A 15141-nucleotide genomic window follows, 5' to 3' on the forward strand; every position below is an offset into this window, starting at 1 on the left:
TGAACTCAGAAATCTGCCTGTCTCTGCCTCCCAAGTGCTGGGATTAAAGGCATGCGCCACCACCGCCTAGCTAACCTTATATTTCTGATCCTCCTGCTCCCATCTCCTAAGTGCTGGGGTTACAGGCGTGAAGCATACCCTCCTGCCTTATTGTTTTAGTTAGCATGGAAGTTGCCTTGTGACCCAGTCATGCACATCTGGCATTGTACTTTGTTCATACTCACTGTCTTCAAGCAAGCATTTGTGGAATGAACTGATCCAAGTGTGAGCATATGGCCGCCCAGCCCCATGAGGACAGGGCTGTGCAGTACTGGAGTGCACGTATTAGGACATGTCTAACCCCAGCACCCTAAGACCCTCTGGTTTGGAGGGAGCAAGTGCTTCTCTCATAGTTAGAGTTAACACCAGAGCCAGGACCATTTTGGTGTCCTTTACTCTGCTGGGGTCCTAAGTGCTTCACTCATCCAATCTTCACCTCAGCCCTGTGAAACAGACTGTCTCCATTTCAGAAGGGGGAAACTGAGGCACAGAAGGGACAGTTAAGAATAGGCTTAGTGCATGCCTTGCAGCCCGCCTCTCCCCACCGTGGAGCCTGCTGCTGGAGAGCTCTCACAGTGCCAGCAGAGGTGGGCACTCAGAATGACCCCTTCCTTACTCCAGCTTTTTCCCCCACTCCCTACCCCATCAGGCACTGCAACATGGTGCTGGAAAATGTGAAGGAGATGTGGACTGAGGTCCCCAAGAGCGGTAAGGGTAAGAAGAAGTCCAAGCCTGTCAACAAAGACCGCTACATCTCCAAGATGTTCCTGCGCGGGGACTCGGTCATCGTGGTGCTGCGGAACCCTCTCATCGCCGGCAAGTAAAGTGGAGGCCTTGGCCCTCGGAGCCTGCTCCCTGCCCTGCTGAGGCCTGAAGAACCCTGCCCAAGTGAGCTAGAAATAAAACCCTGTACTTTTTGTTTTTTATGTTCTCCAGTGGTCTTCTCTGCCCTTGGGTCTTAGAGAAAGAAGGAGTGTGTTGGGCTGAGCACTAGGACAGGGCCTGTGGGTGCTGTGACATATGACAGCTCCGTCTGCAAAGGAGACAGAAAGGACCTTAATTGGACTTTTGTGTATTGTGGGCAGAGGGATTCTCTGACACTATGCAAGTGGGAAAGGCAGGCCTATTTAAGAGGATCGTGGAAGGACCCAGCTTTGTTCTGGACTGTACACAGGGCCTTCTGTCCTACCCACAGCTCTGTCCATCTGTATCTCTGTCTCTGCCCTCCCAGGTAATTCCAAACACAAAATTTAGGAGATCATGGGCTGGAGGTCAGGACTATCTGCCTTCTTTAAATATATATAAAACATGTATGGGTGTTTTGCCCGGATGTGTCTGTTCTTGATACCCATAGAAGCCAGGAAAGGAAGGTAGGATCCCCTAGAAGTAATTACATGTGGTGAGCAACCATGTGGGTGCTGGGAGTGAAACCTGGGTCAAGACGGGTTCTCTCTATAGTCCTGGCTGTCCTGGAACTCGCTTTGTAGACCAGGCTGTCCTCAAACTCAGAGATTCCCCCTGCCTCTGCCTCCTGAGTGCTGGGATTAAAGGTGTGTGCCACCACCATCCAACCTGTCCTCCTGAACTGTGGAAGTCACAGCTAGCGTCACCCTGTGAGTCCCTGTACAGAGCTTCGAAGCCTGCAGCCAAGATAACTGCAGTGCTAGGTCAATAAAGACATGTGTTCTCTGAGCTGCTACCAGAAAGAACAGCTTTGGTGTGGACTTTAGAACTCTCTCTTTTTTTCTTTTGTGGTTCTGAGGATTGAACCTAGGGTCTCATATGCTTAGCTCCCCCCATGAGCTACATCCCCAGCCCTCCATTCACTTATATATATATGTATGACAATGTTGGTGTACTGTGACACTGCCCTTGATTCTCTTGAGACAGTCTCTCATTGAACAGAACTAGGCTGGTACCCAGCAAACTCCAGCAAGTCTGTTTCTGCCCCATGCTACAAATTCTAATTCAGGGTCTCATGCTTATATAGCAAATGCTCCTAACCACTGAACCGTCTCCTCAGTTCTTCCATTGGACAGGAAACTTCTTAGGAAGTTTCCCAGGCTGTCCTTGAACTTGTAATCCCTCAAGTCTTCCAAGCAACTAGGATAACAAGACAAGGTTTCTCTCTATAGTCTTGGTTGTCCTGGAACTCACTATGTCACCACAGCTATCCAGCTCATTCAGTTGAAACTACTGAGAATCATGAAGAGCATTGACATGTCCCAAAGTCACCCAAGTAAGAAATAATGAAGCAGCAGGACAGTGATGGCACACGCCTTTAATCCCAGCACTTGGGAGGCAGAGGCAGGCAGATTTCTGAGTTCAAGGCCAGCCTGGTCTACAGAGTGAGTTCTAGGACAGCCAGGGCTATACAGAGAAACCCTGTCTCGAAAAACCTAAAAAAAAAAAAGAAAGAATGAAGCTACATCCAGATAGGCAGCTAGGGTTGGTAAATGTCTCAGTGGCCACCAAGTTTAATGCCTAGCACCCGTATCTGGCAACTCAAAACTGCCTGTAACTACAGAACCAGAGGGGATCCAACATTCTGGCTTCCTTGGGCACCTGTACACAAATGCACATAGATTAAAAGTAGAACTGTATGCCAGGACAGCCAGGGCCACACAGACAAACACTGTCTCAAAAACAAGTAAAATAAAAGCAGACATGAGTGTAACCGTGATCCCCACAGCTTGAGAGGCTGAGGCAGGATTGCTGCAAGTTCAAGGCTAGCCTGGGTCTACATGGTAAATTCCTGGTGAGCCAGGCATAGTGAGATCATCTCAAAAAGAAAAGACTCAGTTGAAAGTATATTCAGAAAGAAGCTAGCCTGGGTGCCCCTCCACTTCCTCCCACTTGATGGGGGCACCCATGATGCCAAGCCAGTGAAAGTAGGTACCTGACCTCCTCTGCTCCTCAAGGCTCTCTAGGGCTAAGAAGCAGGGCCAGGCAAGGAGCCAGCTCTGCTCCCCACTTAGCTCCGTCAGTTTGTACTAAGAACTTATGATCGGAGCCTCCCGGCTCACAAAAGCAACCCTCCCTCTGCATTATGAGAAGGAAAAGAAAGGGAGTCGGTCTCTTGCCAGGGAAGTGGGGACAGAGCCATGGAGGAAGACAGCCAACCACTCTGTGTGGTGACTAAAGGGCCACAGTGGGAGCTAAGTGTGGCTGCTGGGCCTTTACAGCTTGTGTATTCTTGGTAGCCAGGACTACACTGTCTCAAAATCCCAAATAAATAATAAAAAGTAAAATTGTAAGCTGTGCAGCCAAGCTGGTGGGCAATGTCAATCCACTCAGCTACCCTGAAGCCCACTTATTTCACCTAGGAACAAGACTGGTTTGAGCCTTTAGGTCACAGGCTCAAAGCTGCAGTCCCTGCCCCGTCACCCTGAATACTCCTCACCAGACATGGAAACCGCTTGCCTCTCTGTATGCCAGGGCTACAGTCCTGGGCACCTGGCTGTCCAAACGGTGCTTTTATCTAGCTTTGTTTTCTTTAATTGCATGTGACGGGGTAGTGTGTATGTTCACATGTGAATGGGTACACGTGCACACATTTGTATCTATGGAAGCCCAGGGTCACATGGGAAGTCCTTCTCCCTGTATGTGGGCACTATGGGCCAGAACTATGGTCCAGAGACTGTCATGGCCAGCAGTTTGCCCACTGAGCCCCCCCCCCACCTCAGATTGGAGCAACACTCCTGCCTCAGCTTCTTGGATGATGGGATTACAGGTGTACATCACTACTTCTTGAACAAATTATTTGGGGGGGGGGGGAGGATAGGATCTCACTTTAGCCCTAACTAGTCTAATACTAGGCAAGTAAATAAGGCTGGTTTTGAATATGAACAACAATTCAGCCTCTGCCTTTGATTGCTTTCAGATAATCCTTTCCAGAGATCAAAGCCAAAGTGGAGGTCGTCAGACAAGTTAGGAGTTTAGTGACAGCTAATACAGTAGCCCAATTAATTGAACTAGGGCCGGGCAGTGGTGGCACACACCTTTAATCCCAGCACTTGGGAGGCAGAAACAGGCGGATTTCTGAGTTCCAGGCCAGCCTGGTCTCCACAGTGAATTCCAGGACAGGCAGGGCTATACAGAGAAACCCCAGTCTCAAAACAAAAACAATTGAACTTGGCTGGTTCCTGCTACTGCTACTTTTGCTGTTTATTTGAGACAGGGTCTTCACAGTTCAGGTATGAATGAATGGCCTTCCACTGGTCCTCCCACCAAAGCCTACCATATGCCGGGGTCTCACTGCCACCCCTTGCCTGGGTTGCCTTCCAGAGGAGCAGCATGTTCACACACACAACTTTAATTGTACATAATGTTTTAGTTTTCAATAAAGATTGTCTCAGGGGAGGGTACAGTAGCAATGTGGTGTTCATGGATCTTCTGTGCCAACAGGGCTCCAATTGAGCCTCATTCATCTATAGCAGACTACCTTACACACACACCTTAGTCATCCCCCTTTCTAGCCGGGCTTCCTCCCACCCCATAAAAAAGCTTGATTTACTAGGGCCAACGCCTTGAAGTGTGGAGTGTGGGTCAGCTACGAGACACATCTCTCTGGGAATCCTGGGGAAAATACAGCATCCCGTACTAATAAAGGAGGCCTGTGTGTGTGTGTCTGTGTCTGCAAGTGGGCCAGTCACAATGAGGCTGTATCCCCAAACCTCTCTGGGAAGTGGAAGGATCTGGTTACCTCACTGACCCCAGGCTCCTCTTTCTTGGCTGCCAGCTCTCCTACAACTCCAGGTCCTGCTGCTCAGCTTCTCCCACAGCCTAGCACAGGCAAAGAGCCTCCCATCCCAGAGCCTTTTGATCGCCCTCCTTTGGTCATGACAGTCTCCTTTGATCCTGCAATCCCTCAGCAAGTCCTTCCCACCTCTCTCTGGCCTCCATTCTGGTCCAGCCTCCTGCATTCCTCTCACTGGGCTCCCAACTCACTCCCCCTAATAACTGGAACAGAGAGCCATGGAAAACAGCCCAGGAGACACTGCTGCTAAGAATGGGGGCGGGGGTGGGGTGGGATGCAGAGAGATGGAGTTCTGGAGTTCTGTTCACCCTATCTACATGGAGGCTGACAACCATCCAGTCCCAGGGATCTTCTGCCCTTCAGGCACATGCAAGTGCTGTGTGCATGTGGTGTACATCCCCAGGCAAAACAATCATACACATAAAGTAAAAATAATAAAGTCTTCAGTGAGCCTGGGATGAAATTCCAGTTTCTGCACCTCTGCCCACTTTTTCCCATTTGGAGGCCCTGACTTTTTCCAGTGCAGCCACGGAAGCCTTCCTCCCTTCTTCCTGTTCCCAGGACCATTTCGAATGCAGTTCCATCTGCCTGCAATCTTGTCCTCCAACTCTTCAAGCTGTCTCCACTTCTTTCAAACATGACCCATGACCTAAGCATGTTTTCACAAGTGGCTTCCCAGTCGGTGGTCCTAGACACCTCAGTTCTTTTCATAAATGATTCCTCAACAAATACATACATATACACGTGGGGACCTTGTCTTCCAGTTCCTTCTCCTCCAGTTTCCCAGCATTCCACCACTCGGGGGCTGGTACACAGTAGGCTCTCAATACACGATAACTGTACAGGGTCCCTTTATCTAGCAGTAACTTTCCAAGACATCATCTCCAGGCACATGCAGCATCCCAGAGGGCAAGGCGTTGCCGATAGCAGCTTCCCGGGGTGCAGAGCTCAAAGGCACAGCCCGAGGGGCGAGCTCCTGCTGCGGGCGAGGACGCTGAAGGCTGAGAAGCAGGCGGCGGAGGCGCCAACCCTTGCGGATCTCCGACTGCACCTGCAACGCGGGGTGCTCAGGGTGGCGCTGTTCCCAGGGTGGCCGTCAGGGGGCGCGGGAGGGCTAGCCTCTCCTACCTCTTTGTTGATGAAGCAGTAGAGCACGCTCACCAGGAAACCCTGTCAGAGGAGGAGCGAAATCAGATCGCTGCAGTGGACTCATTGTTTGCAGCCCAAAGTACTGTGGCTGTTAACGACCTGGTCCTAGGTACCGAGGGCAACTGCTTACAGGCTCCCAGCTCTCTGTAATGCTCCCACGACCCCCAAAGACCGAGAACAGGCGTTGGAAGTTGAATGTCCTGAGTGTAGAAAGCAATTTCCTGCTTACCACTTTTGTGCCAAGCAGTCTAGCCACTCTGTGCCTCCCTTTCCTCGTCTGGAAAAATGAAGCCGGTGGTTGGAAGAATTGCAGTATTGTCTAAAAAGATGTAGTGCTTAGCTGTGTGTGGTGGCGCATGACTTTAATTCCAGCACTCTGGAGGCAGAGGGAAGGCAGTTCTCTAGGAGTTGGAGTATACCCTGGTCTACACAGACTTCTATGTCCATCCAGAACTGCATGGTGAGACTCAGCCTCAAAAATAATAATTAGGGCTGGAGAGATATCTCATGGGTTAAGAGCACTGGCTGGGGCTGGTGAGATGGCTCAGCCAGGAAGAGCACTGACTGCTCTTCAGAAGGTCATGAGTTCAAATCAATAAAGTACTAATAAAGGAGGCCTGTGTGTGTGTGTCTGTGTCTGCAAGTGGGCCAGTCACAATGAGGCTGCATCCCCAAACCTCTCTGGGATGTGGAAGGATCTGGCTACCTCACATGGTGGCTCACAACCACCAGAAATGAGATCTGACGCCCTCTTCTGGTGCATCTGAAGACAGATACAGTGTACTTACATATAATAAATAAATAAATCTTTAAAAAAAAAAAAAAGAGCACTGGCTGCTCTTCCTAAGGTCTGGAGTTCAATTCTCAGCAACCACATGGTGGCTCACAACCATCTGAAATGGGATCTGATGCCCTCTGTTGGTGTGTCTGAAGACAACTGTAACTGTCATTACAGTGTACTTGTATTAAATAAATAAATCTTTTAAAGTAATAATTATTAACTCATTAATTATGGAACTTGAGGTCTTCTCAGTATTGGAGCACATGCTTAGCCAGCGAGAGACAGTTTACAGGTATGAGCTGAGCCCCAATACCTGGCTTAAGTTGATTAATGTCAACTTATGAACATGGTCTATTATTAAGATATTCCTAGGATTTTCTACAATCCCATTAATATCGAATTCAAATCATACATCTCCCTTTCCAGGAGAGGAAAAAGACAAATTTGAAGTTGGGCTTGGGGAACTGGCCCCTCCCTTGTTTTTCTGCCCCTGTCGCTCAGCTCTTGCCCCACTTGCTCTGGAGTTGCAGGCATGCTCACCACCCTCCAGCACACTAGCTACCCTCTGGCCTCAGGGATCTTTATTCTGGAACATTCCCCTAGTTGTATGACTGGCTGTTTACATAGGGTGTTCCCTCTGTCTCTCACAGAGTAGGGGGCCCACCATTTGTTGCTAGCTCCTGGTTGTTGCTAGGTGCAAATGTGTTCCATCTGTTCTTGCTTCCTTTAATGAATGTACAGTCTCACGGGGGTGACTGGTGCTATTCCCACTTTAGAGAGAAGACTGAGGCTCAGTTGGGTCCAACAGGGTAGGGACTAGGGAAGGCAGGCACGTCAGCATTGGCCTCACATTTTCGAACTTCCTAAGTCCTTCAATTCGCACCTTGGGCTGGAGAGATGGCTCAGCGGTTAAGAGCACTGACTGCTTTTCCAGAGGTGCTGAATTCAGTTCCCAGCAACCATATGGTGGCTCACAACCATCTGTAAAGGGATCTAGTGCCCTCTTCTGGTGTGTCTGAAGATAGCTACCATGTACTCATATACATAAAATAGATAAATAAACCTTTAAAATAAAAAAAAAAAACTGCACCTTGTGGGTAAAGGAGACCAGGAGGCTGGCAAGTACCAGAACCTAAGCCCCAACTCAGTCCACCCCACAACCCTTCCTCCTCAGCCGGAGGCAATGCTAGGGAAGGCTGCGTGGTCCTCTACCACCACTCCCACGCCCACAGCTCAGGACAACAGCCTTAGTTAGGTATTTTCCGCCCTGTGGATGCATGATGAACGAATGAATGAAATCCCTGGGTACACTCCAGTCAATAGTGGCTGCTCCAGGGAACGGTGATATTGCTGGGTACCGATGGAGAGAAAGGTCTAAGGTAGGAGGGCGGAGCCCCTGCACCCATTCTGAGCACCTGGAAGGAACTTAGGAAGATTTCAAAGGCCAGTTTGGCGAAGCGCAGGGAGCCTTCAGCCTGTTCCTCTGTCACGGGAGCAAACACCACCTCGTGGACACCCAGCAGGGGCACCAGTGTCAGCGTGGAGCGAGCCAGCCTGGGAAGAGACGATGTCAGTGGCCCGCATATTCTCGCCCCTGATTCTGGCCCCATCTGCTTCCCACATTGGGTCCTCAGCCTGCCCTCACCTTAGTCGGTAGTCGGGGCAGCGCATCTGCCGTGTCCTCAGCTTTGAAACAAGGATGCCAAGGATACGGATGAAGATGAGGAAATTGATCTGTGAGAAGAAAGAGACTGAGCCAGAAGCTATTCGGTTCTGGGGTGGAACAGGGGATTGGCGCTCCTCTTCCCCAGAACGAGAAATCCCTGAGCACGGCTTGGAGGAGGCGAGACTGGCCTACCAAGATGGTTATTAGGATGGGGGTGCGAATGATCCACCAAATGGCTTTGACTTCGTTGCGCTCCCAGCACCTAGAGGAGGCAGGGTAGAACTGAGACCCGAAATGCTCCCGCAACCCCCAGTCACCCCTAATAAGGCAGGCTCCCTCACCATGCCCTGCCCACCCTCTCATTAAGGTCCACCTACATTCAAGACCAACCCCATCCTGCTTTTCAGGAAATCCTCCACCTTTCCCAGCCCATAATCCCTTTATACCCCGCCCACCCTCTCCGCACCATCTCTTTTCCACCCTTCCCCGCCTCCTATCCCATGTAGCTCCGCCCCCAGCCCGGGCCCCGCCCCCCAGACCCTGCAACTCACTGTGTGTTCTCGTACAGGTACCTGACGATCACCCAGGGGATGACGAAAAGCGCGGGGGCCCCTGTGCAGACCCCGATCCCCGCCCCCCACCCCGCCGCAGCTGTCAGTGTGCACACGAGCCCCTTCCAGGCCCAAGGGAGTGGGAGGGGAGGAAACGCGGATCGGGTGGGTAGTGGGGGAGCCGAGATGCGCTGGGCTGGGGGGAAGGGTGGGGCTGGGGAGCACAGAGTCAGGGCTCACCCCAGCCAAGAAGCAGGTAGCAGCGGAAGTGGCCCTTTTTTGAGCGTCCCACGATCACCAGCAGATGGTGCAGATACACACCCTCCACCAGCAGCCAGGTGTAATTGGCTCCCACACAGTACTGGGTCATGATCTGGGCTGTGCGGCAGGCAGCTAGGGCCTATGAAGCCATCAGACAAGGGTAGTCTCTTTGTTTTATTATTTGTATGTATTCCTTTGTGTATGTGGTAGTAAGGCTTGAACCCAGGACTTCCTGCTTGTTAGGCAGAAGTTCTACCACTGAGTCACGCCCCCAGCCCCTCACTGGGAATTCTAGGCAGGGGCTCTACCAGTGAGTTATATTCCATTTCTCTTCTCTTTGAGTCAGGGTCTCAGTAAATTGTCCAAGCTGTCCTTGAACTTGCTTTGTGGCCCAAACAGGTTTTAATCTATCAATTGTGCTCGGCTTAGCACCTAACTGGGACTATTGGGACTTCCTGACCAGGCAGGGCTCATCTCCATCTCTTGCCCTCAACTGTTTTACTCTGGGTTTCCAGCAAATGGCTTATCTTATCTCAACTTATTCACATTCACTTTCACTTGAGGACTCTCCCACATTGATTCCCTTAACAACTGGCATTTTCTATTCTGTTACCACAGTGAAGTACCCTTAGAATCCCACTACGTAGCCTTTGCCACAGTAGCTCATTTTTTAAAAAATAAATAATATTTTATATTATGTAGGTTTGTTTTCAAGACAGGGTTTCTCTGTGTAGCCCTGGCTGTCCTGGAACTTGGCCTCCCGAGTGCTAGGCCAGAGAGATGGCTCAGAGGTTAAGAGCACTGGCTGCTCTTCCAGAGGTCTTTTCCCAGTTCAATTCCCAGCACCCACATTGCAGCTCACAATTGTTTGTAACTCCAGCTCCAGGGGATCTGATACCCTTTTCTGGCCTCTGAGGGCACCAGGCTTGTACATGGACTAATCATACATACATACATACATACATACATACATACATACATACATACAGGAAAACACTCACACATATGGTGGCGCACGCCTTTAATCCCAGCACTTGGGAGGCAGAGATAGGCAGATTTCTGAGTTTGAGGCCAGCCTGGTCTACAGAGTGAGTTCCAGGACAGCCAAGGCTATACAGAGAAACCCCGTCTTGACCCCCCCCCCAAAAAAAAGGAAATGCCAAGCTGTGCTCCCACAGGTGTGTGAAGGTCAGAGACCTTTTAGGAGTGTGCCACCGTGTGGGGTCTGGGGTTGAATCATCAGGCTCATAAGCCAATGCCGCTAAATACTGAGACATCTCTTTTCTTCCTCTATTTTATATGTAGAGACATTTTGCCTACATGCATGTCTGTGCATCACATGCAGGTCAGAAGAGAGCATCGGATCCCCTACAACTGGAGTTACAGATGGTTGTGAGCTGCTGTGGGTATGCTAGGAATCAATCCAGGTCGTCTGCAAGAGCAGGCAGTGCTCTTAACTACTGAGCCATCTCTTCAGCCTGGTGGCCTCTTAATCTTTCTTTTCATTTCCCCAGTACTGAACCAGGTACTCTATTAGTGAACTTCACCCTCAAGAGCATCACCCGCCCCCCTACACACAATTAGTAAAGTCCTTTGTTCACAGCCCTGAGTTTCATCTCCCTGCCTCAAGGAACAAACTGGTTCCTTCCTGATCCCTTGGTTTCTTCCTCCCATCCTGTCACCCAAGCTCTCACTACGTAGCGATGAGGAAAGGTATGGAAATAGATGGGAAACTTCTTGATCCCACCTGGAAGGAGGAGATGGAGTACCTGGTTCCACAGCGTAGGGGTCTGGTCCCCAGTGTAGGGACCCAGTGGAGGCAATAGCTTGTCTCTGGTGAGGATGGCTGCAGCCCGCAGCATGAAAGACGTGAACAGGTTCATGTGAATGTAATTACGAATGCAGTGCAGCCGCCTGGGGGATGTGAGAGACAAAAAGGGCCGGGAGCCACTGTAGAACTGTCCTCAGGCATCGAGTCCCTTGAAGCGGCCCCCCATCCTTTCCCCTAGAGCCACACTATCTCCCATCTTAGCGAAGAAACCCAGGCCCAGTCTCCACCACAGCACGCAGAGTTGGTGGGTCGCACCTGAACAAACTTAATATGAGCAGGGCTAGCAGCAGAGCGGCCAGGGACAGGGAGTAGCCAACGGTATACACGGTCTGCAGGCGCTCCAGGATCAGCTTCTGGTCCTGGCAGAGACGAGGAAAGCGAGAGAAGCCGCGACTCTTTCAGCTGGTCCAGAGGAGAGACGGGGCTATCCACCACCCCTCCCCTCACACCCTGGTCTTTTCTGGGAAAAATGTTCCTTCGCTCCGAATTGGCGCTGCAAATCGCCTATTTTCTCCTTGAAGCTCCACTTGTACTTCTTTAAGTGGTGTTGACTCCACCCTTCACCTCCAAGGCTGCGTGGGCACATTCATACACACACAAACTCACACACACACACACACACACACACACGCACGCACACGCACACACACACACACAGACATACCAGATTTTGTGTGTGTGTGTATATATATGTATATATATGTATATATATATACATATATGTATATATCTTTGTTTTTTCCAAGACAAGGTTTCATTGTACAGCCCTGGCTCTCCTGGAACTCACTCTGTAGACCAGGCTGACCTCAAGCTCAGCGATCTGCCTGCCTCTGCCTTCCTCCCAATGCTGGGATTAAGACGTGTGCCGCCACCGCAGCCACCACCATGTTTCCTGAGTTGGATTTTAATTACTTACAACCCAGAGTTCTACTCAGTACAAGAGGTGTCAGTTGGGCCTGAAACTCGTGAGGTCTTTTTTTTTTTTGAAACTCTCCCCAGACACCCTAGCCTGAATCCCCACCCCCACCCCGCTCACCTGAAAGGCCCCATTCTTCTCTGGATTCTCACACTGAGTGTGGTCTCTCCAAGATCCCCACTGGCCATCACTGCCACACTGGCGGAAGACGAAGCCTGCAGACACTATGGGAACATAAGGGGTGGGTGGTGTGGGGGTTGGGGGAGGGGTGTCAGAGAAAGAGGTGTAGCAGTTCGCCACTGTAAACTTTTGTACACATTTGGGAAGCCGAGGCAAAAGGATTGCCATGAGCTCAAGGCCAGCCTGGACCCCCACGTTCAACAGGCAGAAGCGCTGGCAGCCAAGCCAAGAGACCCGAGTTTGATCCCTGAGACCCACGTGGTGAAAGGATTCCTGTAAATTGACCTCTGATCACCACACCCCTGCCATAGCTCATTCATCCACACATACATGCAATAAATAAAGACAAGGATACGTAAATCATGTGACAGAGCCCAGGGGACACAGATATTGGGAGACACCTGGCTTGACAGATAGGGTCAGCTGACAGGAGCAGGAGGGGCTAGGTGAGGGTGGAGTCTGGGATGAGGGCCTCACCCTGACGGTACCAGGGCAGATACCAGGGGCAAGACACCCAGGCAGTGGTGTTGGCGGCCGTGTAATTCCAGCAGACATACATATCGAAGGAACCGTTACAGGCCAGGCCTAAGGTAGAGGGAAACAGAGCCTAAGGCTGAAGGAGAGGGGTGGTCTGGTTTGTCATTCTTCTACACCTCCAGCTTGCACAAGTCCCTTACTGGCCACAAGCTCCTCCCACCAGACCTCAAGACCCCACCCATTCAACGTCCTAGTCCCACTCCAGGCTCCTCCCACCAAGTAAATCCCAAATTCTTATTATTTTCTAGAAAGTTCAATTATCAAGCTCCACCTCCCCAAACCCGCCCATTGCAGGTCAGGTCCCGCCCAGGGCTCCTCCCACCTCCTCTGCTACCTTCCCTGATTCATCTGTTTTCAGAATCCAACCCTGATCCTCACAGCCTACCCCAGCCAAGCCCCACCCACACCTCCTGAGCCCTCCAGTCACACCTGAGGGAGGTTTTGTGGCCTCCAAGGTCTTTTGGCACTTTTGGCCGTAGCGCTCCCAGCGCTGATACAGCTCTCCCGTGGTCTGCCCCTCAGAGTCTGTCTAAGAGAAGAAAGGAGGGAGGACCCCCGCAGGGTAACCTCCTCCCAGGCAGCAAGCTCGGCTGGGAAAGGCCAGAAGAATCCTTAGAGATTTGAGGGGCTGTCCAGTTTTTTACACAGGAGTCCTGGGTGGCTTTTAGAAACCTCTTAGATGGAACTGGGGTGCCTAGAAGACCGCCCAAAGGCAGGGGTAGCTTGTCCCCACCTGGAGGACTTGTGAGGGAAAATGTGTGAAGAGAAGCTACCAGTTCATACAGGGAGAGAGGCAAGCAGCCTGAAAACTCTCCCTAATGTAGGGGAAGGCTTAAAAACCATCCCAGAGCGCCTGTATCTCTCGAGGTCCTCACCTCCGCCCTCTGGAGTGGCAGTCCCCACAACCACAACAGCAGAAGCAGCAGGCGCTGGGGCATCCTTGAAAGGTGATGGAGACTCTGGGCACTGAAGGTAGTTGGCCTGCAGGGTCCCGCAGAACCAACTCTTGGGCTTCAGCCCAAGTCGGGGGTTCACCTGCCAGAAGCACACGGCGTCTGAGGCCACGCCCCCATTTCCGCACGTGAGGATTCAGGGCGGAGCAGGACGAGGCGCGGCCTCCAGTAGATAAGTGAGGTTGGGATCAGCTAAGCGGTTCCCAGGCCCTCCTAAGTGTTGCTGAGGCAGCCAAGGTGGCAGGGAGGGGTGTTTGCTGAGGGGCCTGTTTCCCTAGAGCTGTGACGGACAGAAGCGTCAGTGTCACCGGGAGGCTAGACAGGAGAGACTTTTTGGAAACCTGGGACGTCCTTAGAGAGGAGGGAATAGAAACCGTCAGTCAAGCCTTGAAGGGAACTTGAACAGATCATTTGAGTTCGCATCCTCCCAGCTCAAAGGCTTTTTGGTTTTTGTTTTAAATTTAATTTAGATAAAAGCCCAATCTTCTAAAACTTCCCTGGCTTCGAGAAGTCAGAGGGATAGCGCTTGCCCAGCATCTAAATATTTAGGGACCAGAGAGATATTAGACCCTGGGTTTCTGACTTTTGGACGTTAGATGCTCTGAAAATCCTTCTAACCCCAACTTATCACCCCCGCCCAGACAATGTGAATGCAGGGTTTCAAGAGGGAATCTCAGAGCTACAGAAAAGAAAAAGAAAACCAAAAACCAAAGAAACCAAAACAACAGCAACAACAACAAAATCACGGACTCAGTTATAAGGGCTAAGGACAGAAAGACTCGGGGACAATGAGACACAAGCGAGAGATCAGAAACTAAAGAGCAAGAAAAGAGATAAAGGCAAAAAAATGTGGCTCAGAGACAGAGGAAGTGAATAGGGGAGAGACAGAGAAAGGGAAAGAGTAGAAATAAGCCCATTTAGAGATTAAGAGAGGTGAAGAGATGACAGGGCAGAGAGGCAGAAAGAGACAAAGATTGAGACAGGGAGACAGTCAAGGGAGAGATAGGCCCAGGGCAGGGGCTTGATGGAGACCCCTTACCTGTACGGAGTCCTGCTTGCAATCTCCACTGACACAGCTGCCCTGCCTGGCTTGCCAGAGAGCTCTGGAAGAGGTGACAGGCGCTGGCAGCCTGGGGTGTTGGGAGGGGGCGGGGCCAGGGCGGAACAGAGAACAGGAGGGGGAAGCTCTGGGGAAGAGTGGGAACCGTGGAGCAGGCACGTTTATCACAGCCACTGTGTCACGTAGAGGGAGCAGCGAGACAGTTACGGTCGCCCCTCCCCCAGGCCACAGAACACACTATGCCATCCAGCTACTTACACAGCCTCTCATGCTGCTTCACACAGGATCCCAAACGCTGAGCAGGAGAGCTGCAGAGACTCACAGAGTAACGCGACCATTCATAGCTATACAACTGGGATCCATGCTGAGAGAGCTAGTCCTTCACCCAAGGCTTCCCAATTACTTGCAGGGACACGCAGCTGTGTGTCCAGGGATGGGGACACTTCACATACATGTAA

At 51.1% G+C, this 15141-nt stretch overlaps 2 protein-coding genes across 3 annotated transcripts in view; one reads left to right on the forward strand and one right to left on the reverse strand.

Moving 5' to 3' along the window:
• The window catches only part of Snrpd2 (small nuclear ribonucleoprotein D2 polypeptide), a 4399-nt gene extending 2668 nt beyond the window's left edge, over positions 1–1731 (forward strand). For both annotated transcript variants that reach the window (XM_031385529.1, XM_031385531.1), the window contains exon 4: positions 689–1731. In XM_031385529.1, the coding sequence (XP_031241389.1) occupies positions 689–863 (175 nt within the window). In that variant the 3' untranslated portion in view covers positions 864–1731. The remainder of the gene's footprint in view (positions 1–688) is intronic.
• A 2447-nt stretch (positions 1732–4178) lies between these two features.
• Positions 4179–14764, reverse strand: Gipr (gastric inhibitory polypeptide receptor). Its single transcript, XM_031385532.1, has 14 exons — positions 14663–14764; positions 13546–13705; positions 13100–13199; positions 12611–12718; positions 12074–12177; positions 11293–11396; positions 10976–11120; positions 9186–9345; positions 8946–9006; positions 8587–8656; positions 8374–8462; positions 8144–8282; positions 5927–5968; positions 4179–5849 (listed from the first exon to the last, which is right to left on the reverse strand). The coding sequence occupies exons 2-14, from the start codon at positions 13606–13608 to the stop codon at positions 5655–5657; spliced, it is 1380 nt and encodes a 459-aa protein (XP_031241392.1). The 5' UTR covers positions 13609–13705; positions 14663–14764; the 3' UTR covers positions 4179–5654.
• Between the last annotated feature and the right edge of the window lie 377 nt (positions 14765–15141).

The sequence above is a fragment of the Mastomys coucha genome, unplaced genomic scaffold, assembly GCF_008632895.1.
Source record: "Mastomys coucha isolate ucsf_1 unplaced genomic scaffold, UCSF_Mcou_1 pScaffold21, whole genome shotgun sequence".
Lineage (NCBI taxonomy): Eukaryota > Metazoa > Chordata > Mammalia > Rodentia > Muridae > Mastomys > Mastomys coucha.

Excerpts from the sequence above, each read along its gene's own strand:
- Gipr (XM_031385532.1), bottom strand. The coding sequence starts at position 13,608 with ATGCCCCAGCGCCTGCTGCTTCTGCTGTTGTGGTTGTGGGGACTGCCA. Across the intron at positions 9,007-9,185 it reads CTACCTGCTTCTTGGCTGGG|GGGCCCCCGCGCTTTTCGTC; the intron begins GTGAGCCCTGAC and ends GGGTCTGCACAG. Across the intron at positions 8,463-8,586 it reads CCATCCTAATAACCATCTTG|ATCAATTTCCTCATCTTCAT; the intron begins GTAGGCCAGTCT and ends TTCTTCTCACAG.